The 9,817-nt window shown below is 42.4% G+C and overlaps 1 protein-coding gene and 1 long non-coding RNA gene across 2 annotated transcripts; one reads left to right on the top strand and one right to left on the bottom strand.

Annotated features, from left to right (window-relative positions):
- Nucleotides 1-509: 509 nt before the first annotated feature.
- On the bottom strand, nt 510-1,601 carry LOC136954737 (uncharacterized). The gene is made up of 3 exons (XR_010878127.1): nt 1,555-1,601; nt 1,131-1,269; nt 510-666 (listed from the first exon to the last, which is right to left on the bottom strand). It is a non-coding gene; the product is annotated as an uncharacterized lncRNA (long non-coding RNA).
- Nucleotides 1,602-5,392: 3,791 nt separating this feature from the next.
- slitrk4 (SLIT and NTRK-like family, member 4) lies at nt 5,393-7,894 on the top strand. The gene has a single exon (XM_067247809.1). It carries the CDS (start codon nt 5,393-5,395, stop codon nt 7,892-7,894), a length of 2,502 nt encoding a protein of 833 aa, XP_067103910.1.
- The last annotated feature ends 1,923 nt before the right edge of the window (nt 7,895-9,817 follow it).

Below are 9,817 nucleotides of genomic sequence, written 5' to 3'. Positions count from 1 at the left end.
GTTGAGTGTGTTGATGGTTCAAAATGACTCAGAGTGTTGTGTGAGGTGGTGGTTTGATTACCACATGTTTAAAACGGTGGCGTTTTTTTGTCTAAAAGTATAGTAAAAAATTCACACATTATATATGATATATACAATATTAAATGTTATATATCTGCCACTCTCATCATTAACAATCCTAACAAGGATCCGATGTCAGAGAAGCACAGCAAGCCTTCTTTGAGAAGTTAACATTGTTGTGCTAAACTTAGTTTGCTGCCGCTTTTCAAAGCAGTCACACTTCCTCCTGACATATGGAGATCCATAATTCAACATGATTCAAGCTACTGGGGGGTTTCAGATGCTGGAAAAGCTTTTCTACGCCCATAAATCCCATTTTGAATTCTGCCTCTGTTGTCGTAAACCAGAGTGGATCCGACTAGGAGGATACATACGTTAGTGTGACGCCGCTGCATTCGAATAGAGATAGAGAGACTTTGTGAGAATCAAAACAAGTTTATTAACTCCAGTTCACTGTAATGAGACAAGTCGGTTACAACCGGTGGGGGCTAGTCTGGCTGGAACATACAGTCAAGTTAATAACTCTGAATCAATATGTCAAAGAAAGGCTTTCCTTCTCGTCGACTGGAGACTCAGGCCTGCGTATGGACTAATCCCTCTTTTTACCTTTAGGGTGAAGAGAAAATGTCAGTGTCAAATCTATTACTAGCAGAAGGCAACCTTTCATTCATGTTGTGTGTGTGACGAGTTGTACGGTGGCACAAGGAAGTAGGAACAATATTTAAATGTCATGCCCTCTCATTACACTGAGTCAGTGAGTGACAGATTCATACTCACAGATGTACAGATAGAGAAGTTGTAAACAAGCCCAACAATTAAAAATAGTATTATTATGAAAAGATTTAACAACAATCTTAAACACTGGACTGCTTCCCTAAACATTTCAAACTCACACTTCAACAAAGACTAAAGAGGATACAGAATGCATTGTTGTGGGTGAGGTAAACCAGGATATGGACACTCTCTGGTTGTTTATGTGTTGGTGGCACTGTAGATCAAAGTTATTTGCAGCCTCAGACACCAAAACGACCCCCCCCCCCCCTCCTCCTCATGATTCCCTGTGGGCTTACCTCTCAGCCTGGTGGGATCTGTTGGGGCTGATATGCTTCTCTCTGTCATGTCCTACTCTCATTACCCTCATACTGTACCACCACTGCTGCCAATCACAGTGTTTACAGCGGGGTTCCAGCATTTGGGACTAGCCTGTGACTGACAGGTGGTTAAGAGGAGAAAAGCAGGGGGGGGGGGGGGGGGGGTCATGGTAATTCTTTAACTGGGAATCAAATCAAGGATGTATTTCTTCTTTTTTTGCTTGTTTTTCTGAAGTTACTGACAAGTGTTTTTTTGTCGTTTCCTGAGGGAGGGAGACTAAATGCTGAGTGTACAGTGAGTCTGTATGTGTTGGTGTGTTCTTGTGTGTGTGTGTGTGCGTGCCTGTGTGTTTTTATGTAAAATATGCACACCCTCCAAGGTGATTTACATAGGGGGCTTCACCTTTCGGAGCAAACATTATCATCAGGGCATTCCATCAGCATAGGCCTCTGATGAGAGCAGACAATCATTACGTATTTCATCAAATGAAAGCCGGGCCCGCTCCAAGTTAATTTCCTTACAAGCTGTCATGTTATAAGAGGAAAAACAAACTGCAAATGCAGCTATCTATTCCCGTTAGACATCAATTAATATTTCATATGTGCTAGTTCGCACAAATAAGACTGTTGAACACACTGTATCATTTTGTCTGTTGATAAAGTGTCATTCAGGAGCCCCAAGGAAAGAGAGAGAGAGACAGAGACAGAGAGAAGAGAAACAGAGTAGTAATGTTTCGTAACACTTTTCATGTCTGTATACCCCCAACATTATACATTATCATTAACATTATTATCATATACATATTAATCATCAAAATTCACTATGCAAAATTCACTCACGGTAGATGTACCTCAAGTGAGAGAGAAGAGAGAAAGAGACCATCTGATGTCACAGATCTCTCCTTACCAGACATGGGCATTTGATATCAGTCTCTGTCACCTCCTCTTTCCTCCTCTTGAGAGTTATAAATAGGCCTGTGTTTAGCATATCAAAGGGGGAGAGAGAAGAAGAAAAGGGTGTGCGTGTGTGTGTAGGGGGGGGGGAGTAATGAACACGACCCCTACTGTACTCCAAGTGCAAATGCTGTCACTCTGTTAAACAGGGCCTGTGTATGATACAGGATACCTCCCTTTTGCAGTACACTGTAACCCACTAGCCTGCATACACAGTCACTATGAAGGAGCTGTGGTACACTGCCTGCTACTGTAGCTAAACAGTAGCAAGCCCTGCGGGCTCTGTTGCTATTTCATACCCGGTTAAACAGAAATGATAATACACTGACTGTGGCGCTACAGTTTCTGCCACAACAGACTGTCATCTATTGTGGGTACGCCTCAGCCGTTTCAGCCCTGGAAATAAATGGGAGAAATCCTCAAGCCAGTGAATGTGCTGTTAAATAAATAATGAGATATCAAACGCTCTCTATTTATGCATAACTACTGCCGTGCTAAGCATTTATTTTTCTTCCAACTGGTTGACTGTAATAGGTAATTCATGCAGTTCTCTTCTAGGCTTTACCAAAGCTAAATGACTTGTAAGCAAACTTCATTTAACGACTATATCTCTACAAAATGAGAATTAATTATCTTTGAAGCATATGGTGCAATGACAACTCGATAGGAATCGTTAAATATGCTCTTCACGTGCACACTGGTTTATAAGCAAACTAACCTTTGTGGTCACACGTCAGGACTCAGGAATGCAGATACCTCAATCAGGTGAATGTCGTTCGCTTAGCCAGGTGAGGGCGCTGTCCTTGATAAACTTCTCGCGCTGTTACAACAGCCTATTCTCCTCACAACCCGAGAACCACAGGCTCAGCACAGACGTTCAAGTTCAAAGCGTAATGTAGATGTTTGGTGTATGTATTCTTTTACTGTCAGAACCATATCTAATTTCTTTATTTTACTGCAACACATTTAAATTTAATTTAGGCTCCTTTTTAATTAAATTTAATTTAATTGATAAAATAAAGTGATATTTTGCAGCTGGTGCATATAAATTGCCATTCCAAACAGACGTTGCCTATTACTACACTGTTCTATTATCGGTATCACATGATGATATGCGCACCTGTTGCCTGAAAACTAGTGTGAGGTTTGAATGGCACGCAGTGTCTGATGTCAAAGCCCTTTCCAAGTAGGGGACCGCGCGTCTCTACGCTTTGTGCTCAAACAAACGTGCGACTACATAGCGCCACTGACTGTTTCTCGCTTCCCTAGGCAATGCTTGCTTTGACTGCAGTTCTTCTTGAATAATGCTCCCCATTAGAATGCCACTCACGCTTCGCGCCGTTTTAAACAGTCTAATCATAAAATAGAATGCCCTGTGCAGACCCCACTCATATCGTCAGGTAAGCGGTTTTATCCTCAAACAGTCCCACCGTATGATCTCGACTCCATTAGGTTACACAATGCGCACAAAACCACTTCACAGTTGATCAGCGTCGCGATAGAAACACATTTCCAAGCTTGTAACCCTATGTCTAAAAGAATCATTTTCAAGGACTGAAGTTTTATTTTTTGTGTATGAGACCCCCTCATCTCTCTATCTCTATCTCTCTCTCCCTCCCTCTCTCTCTCGCTCTCTCTCTCTCTCTGTCTCTCTCTCCCTGTAGTTTTCTCTCTTGCTCTCTCTTCCTCACCCCTCCTCTTTCTCTGCATCTCTGCATTCTCTCCTCCCGCTAGTCGTGTGGGAAGCTCGGTGCAGCTGTAACGCAGCATACTTATGAGACAGACAGGGATAGTTGCTATTACAAGACTCACTTCCTTCTTGTCCAGCGTTCCCGGATCCATGATGCCCTTTTTAACTATGGTTTATTTCAAAACAGGTTTTTGATTTATTTGGACGTCGGAGAGAGACATTTCTACATACCCGCATAGGAGTAAAAGCTGCATTATTCATTTTACGCGTCACTGTGTCACAGATCTTTTTGTGAATATCTCAGCGAGTATTCCCCCCCCCCCCCTTCTTGTCATGGAATAGAGAATGGACTAGTTGTTATTTGACCAGCTATATGAAGCCCTTTGAACTGAAGTATTCTATATGACATGAAGCCTTTTTGGAGCTGAGGAAACATGACTCGGTTTGGTTCCTCTACTCCCCTGAATCGGGTGCTGTTTTCTTTAGCCTGACCCGTTTCTTGCCAACTTCACGCGCCCGGCATAAGCATCTCTGAGGACGGAGGGCTCGAGCCGTACGATTTACATCCCTTGCCCTCTCCTCTCCGTCTCTCGAGCTTGAGAATGCTGGAGTTCTTTTACTGTCACTTCAACAACCACTCGTCCTCGGTACCCGCTGACTTGACGCGGAGGTGGGCGCAGTGTATTTAGTTCATTCTAAACGGAAATGCTTTATGGAGATACAACAACCTTGGGTACCTTATCAGATAAATCATTTTTAAAAACAAGTGGAGCCTGACAGCAAGAGACGCATCGGCAGAAATCGGAGCCCATACTGCGATACCGACGCTGAATGGGAACAGCACGTCTCAATGCCCTGCCAATGTCCGCCTCACGAGAACACTCATTTACAGACGCTTTGGGTACGTGTACTCGGTTATTTTTACGCATGGTTGAAAAGCTTTTGTCTGTACGTCTTTTTAGTTGCTTCATTTTGACGTGGTCTGGTCTACACTGTAGGGGCCACATGAGATGTCAGCTCACGATATCAGAACAGTGGGTGCAGTATCTTCCCCCCTTCTGTTAAATTACTCGTATATGTCGATGGGAGAGGAGATAGTAAAGAGATGAAAAAGAATGATAAATTATCCCAGAAATTTGAAAGCCAATTAGATCTGATTCTCAGAGTGTATTCTGGTTATTGAAAGGGTGATTCTTATGCTTATTTCTTTTTTTACTCAATCTGTTATCCTGCATCAGCGTTATAGACAATAAGTTACTAGTGACAATTCAGAAATTTTTATACTTCTTTATGGTGTTGTTTTATTTTGCTTTAGTATCTCTAATATTTCTGCCATTTCTTGGTGTGGTGAATGACTGCTTGTTTTAAGTGATAAAACCATTAGCTTTGTTTGCATTGGTAAGTTTTCAATAATAGAAAACACATTGCTATAGTGCATAGATATAGCAGTTGGCCTACTAAAATCATATGGTCAAATATGACAGTATATTGTTTTTCTGTGTGTGTAAAACACATATTTATTATGATTGTTTGTTTTTGTTGTCTTTTCCTCTCAAAGGTTACTAAATGGTTTTCTGGGGGATTTATGAAAGGCAAAATGCTGCTTCTAGTTCTGTTGGCCTTTTCCGTATCGAGTACATTTTCTGACTTGGATTCTGACCTCTCGGCGGAGACCTGCAGTGTGTGCTCTTGCATGTCCATCGAGAACGTCCTCTATGTGAACTGTGAGAAGATAACTGTGTACAGACCGACACAGCTGCTTCCCCCGGCCTCCAGCCTCTACCATTTGAATTTTCAAAATAACCTATTGATCATCCTTTACCCCAACTCCTTTCTCAATTTCACCCATGCAGTCTCGTTGCAGCTGGGGAATAACAAATTACAGAACGTAGAGGGAGGGGCCTTCTTTGGCCTCAGTTCGTTAAAGCAGCTGCACTTAAACAACAACGAGTTAAAAGCACTCCGTGCTGACACTTTTGTGGGGATTGAGAACTTGGAATACCTCCAGGCTGACTATAACTTGATAAAGTACATTGAAAAAGGAGCCTTCAACAAACTCCATAAGCTCAAAGTCCTAATTCTCAATGACAATCTGGTCCAGAGCCTTCCTGACAACATTTTTCGCTTCGCCTCTCTGACTCATTTGGATATAAGGGGAAATAGGATTCAAAAGCTACCTTATCTTGGCGTTTTGGAACACATTGGACGTATCGTGGAATTGCAGCTGGATGACAACCCATGGAATTGCACTTGTGATTTGTTACCGCTGAAAGCTTGGCTTGAGAATATGCCCTATAACATTTTTATTGGGGAAGCTATATGTGAAACCCCCAGTGATCTATATGGCAGGCTCCTGAAAGAAACTAACAAGCAGGAGCTATGCCCCATGGGAACAGGTAGTGACTTTGATGTAAAGATGCCCCCCTCCCAGCCAGATAACGGACAGATAACATCTAACCTGGGCCCCACCACTATCGCACCCATAGCCACCAAAGCTCCTAAAACAACAAACCCTTCTAAGATCTATGGTAATGGCATTGTAGCTGGTTTACCTCCAGGCAGAATTAATCCGATAGTTTCTTATCAGACCCGAACCCCCCCTCTGTCCTGCCCACAGCCCTGCACCTGCAAAGCCCACCCTTCTGACTTTGGCATTAGTGTCAGCTGCCAAGAGAGAAATATCAAAAATCTAGCTGATCTCATCCCCAAACCTCAAAATGCCAAGAAGCTGCACCTGAGTGGCAATTACATCAGAGACATAAGCCCGGAGGACTTCCAAGGCTTCGAAGGTTTAGATTTATTGCATTTGGGCAGCAATCAAATAGTCACAGTTCAGAAGGGCGTGTTTTCTAATCTGACCAACCTACGCAGGTTGTATCTTAATGGAAATCAGGTGGAACAGCTGCACCCTGAGATGTTCCTGGGCCTCACCAACCTCCAGTACCTGTATCTGGAATACAATGCCATCAAAGAGGTGCTGGCTGGTACTTTTGACTCCATGCCAAACCTGCAGCTGTTGTACCTGAATAACAACGTGCTGAGGAGTCTGCCTGCATACATCTTTGCCGGCGTTTCCCTTGCCAGGCTCAACCTCAAAAACAACCACTTCATGAACCTGCCCGTAAGCGGTGTGCTTGACCAGCTGCGTTCCCTGACTCAGATAGACCTGGAGGGCAACCCCTGGGAATGTTCCTGTGACCTGGTGGCCCTAAAACTGTGGCTGGAGAAGTTGAGCGACGGAGTGGCCGCCAAGGAGGTCAAGTGCGCCTCCCCAGTCCAGTTCTCCAACATCGAGCTCCGACTTCTGAAAAACGAGATCCTCTGTCCCAAGCTCATTGCAAGACCCCCCTTCATCCTGACCAGCGCCACCCCAGTGGCCACCTCCATGTCCCCTGCAGGGGTGGGGAAAGCTCCCCCTGGAGGCCCGGTTCCTCTCTCTATCATGATCCTTAGCATTCTGGTGGTGCTGATCCTCACTGTGTTTGTGGCCTTCTGCCTACTGATCTTTGTCCTGCGGAGGAACAAGAAGCCGGCGGGCCGCCAAGAAGGCATGGGGAACCAGGAGTGTGGCTCAATGCAGCTTCAGCTCCGACGGCACAATAAGTCCAGCAAGAAGGATGACCTTGGAGGGGAGACCTTTATCCCCCAGACCATCGAGCACATGAGCAAGAGCCACACCTGCGGAATCCGTGACTCGGATTCAGGGTTTAAGTTTGGCGACTCACAGAGGCAGAAGATCATCCTGAGAAACAGCGCTGACAAAGATAAGGACTCACTCCCTCTAGACCCTCGGAACAAGAGACTCAGCACAATAGACGAGCTGGACGAGTTATATCCTGGTCGGGATTCCAATATGTTTATCCAGAACTTTCTAGACAGCAAAAGGGATTTTAACAGTATAGGGATGAGTGGGTTTGAGATCCGTTACCCTGAAAAACCACTGGACAAAAAGATGAAAAAGTCCCTCATAGGGGGAAACCATAGCAAGATAGTGGTGGAGCAGAGGAAAAGCGAGTATTATGAACTCAAGGCAAAACTTCAAGGTACGCCTGACTACCTGCAGGTGTTGGAGGAACAGACTCAGCTGAGTAAAATGTAGGCTATTTATCCATTCATTTCACACCAACCCCTGACACACATGCACGCACACACACACACACACATTACAAAAGTGCCTTCTGGAAATCCTCTGACCAATGGAGAACTGTACAAGAGTGCTTCTGTGAGATAGTATCAGTATGAGAATCAATGTCTGTGTTGCAATTACAAACCTTTGGGGATTGACGCCATTCTGACATGTATGAATATAACATCATACCACGAGACACCCTTAAGAGACAGAATTGCTGCTAATGAAATTGGTACTCGTTTATTCTTTTTTCCAACCAAATCATTGGGTTATGAAAACAATGTTGAGTGTACCTCATCATGACCCCTTAACAAGGGGGGGTTGATTTTTTTGTGGATCAAAGTATTTTGGATGAATTAACACTATCAGGATCAGTGACTGACATTTCCCCCTGGAATATACAGTATTGGGATCTCCCAACCCTGCAGACTCACACTACCTGTTGGATCATACCACTGTTGGGTATAGGGGGTCTCTAAAGCCTTTGTTTTCATTTAGAGAGGAGGCACTTAAAAACTAATGTGGAATGATTCTATTAATTGTTTGTGTAAAGAGCCATGTTAATAGTGTTTGAATGAGACTGTGTTTCCCCTCCTCTTGGTGTATTTGGGTATGGCACACCGTCGGGACATTCTTTTAAAGCCCAAGAGAAAAGAGCTGCTTGCCATGTAAGCGTATCTGGATTTATTTTGTAAGTCTGCATTATTTGTATCTGTGCGACAGTTTGTAAATTACAACATAAGACAAAACTACACCGTGAAAAAGAGACTATACTGGAAAAAGAAAAAGTCCAACAAACACAAATATATGATCGAAGACCCCTGTCTGCTGTCAATTCCTAGTCAATTTAACTACATAATTAATTTATTTTTCTATACAGGATTATTTAAAGATTATTGGTATTTAAAAACGATTGAAACGGACTTGTAGAATGCATCGAGCAATTTGGGCCCAGCTATCAAGCTACAAAATGATTTATCAAAGTAAATGTTTATGTTCTTTGAATTTTTTCAAGAACCTTACTGGTCTGGGATTGAGGGTAATAGTGATATGTGACATTTTCACTATTGTATTGCACGAGCTGAGGCCTGATAGTTTGTGAAGTTTAACATTTTCCTTATTCTTATAACCCACAGTATCTTGTAAAAGGTTTCTTATTAACATTATGCAACCAAAATAAATGTGCATTAAAGTGTTACGATTCTGGATTGTTTGAGTGTCTGCGAGGGTGTTGGAGATTCTTTTAGAACAATCTGTGGATGAAAATTGGATGGCAATGGATTTGTTTTATAAAGCTACTGATCTTGAAAGAATCCTATCAAACAACATGTGCAATATTGAAATGCTCAATCATGATTGCTTAAATCATTTATTTTATTTATTAGTTCAAAGTTATATTGTGGAGACGACTTATTCTATTTCAAATTATTTTATCCACTTAATTTTATCAAGTCCTTATTTAAAATATTGTTAAGTTAATAAGTGTTTGAAATACAAAAACGAATAGAATGTACCTTGAAAGATATAATAAATACAATTTTCTATCAGTCAGCAGAATATTGTATATTGGTTAGTTTTTATTGTATAAACATGTTAAATTCAAGGTATTAAAATCAGAACCTATTTGCACTGTGTTTTTTCCTTTCTTCTTGAAAATGTCATTTTGTTTCCTTCGTCATTTCAGTTGCTTTACAAAATAAAGCTTTGGATGCCCATCGAAAAAAAAATAGTCCACTGTTCCGGTGCCACATACCTTTTTGATATTGTGTGACGTTTAATTCAATTCATCCGTAAACATACCACTGATACACTGCAATTGCAGATGTAATTAGTGCTGCCTGCAGGGTGTGCTCTCAAGCCTAAAACATTCACCCAACACGGTCCACAAACCAT

This window comes from Osmerus mordax, chromosome 12 (genome assembly GCF_038355195.1).
Source record: "Osmerus mordax isolate fOsmMor3 chromosome 12, fOsmMor3.pri, whole genome shotgun sequence".
Classification (NCBI taxonomy): domain Eukaryota; kingdom Metazoa; phylum Chordata; class Actinopteri; order Osmeriformes; family Osmeridae; genus Osmerus; species Osmerus mordax.
This window is presented reverse-complemented; position numbering and strand designations above follow the sequence as displayed.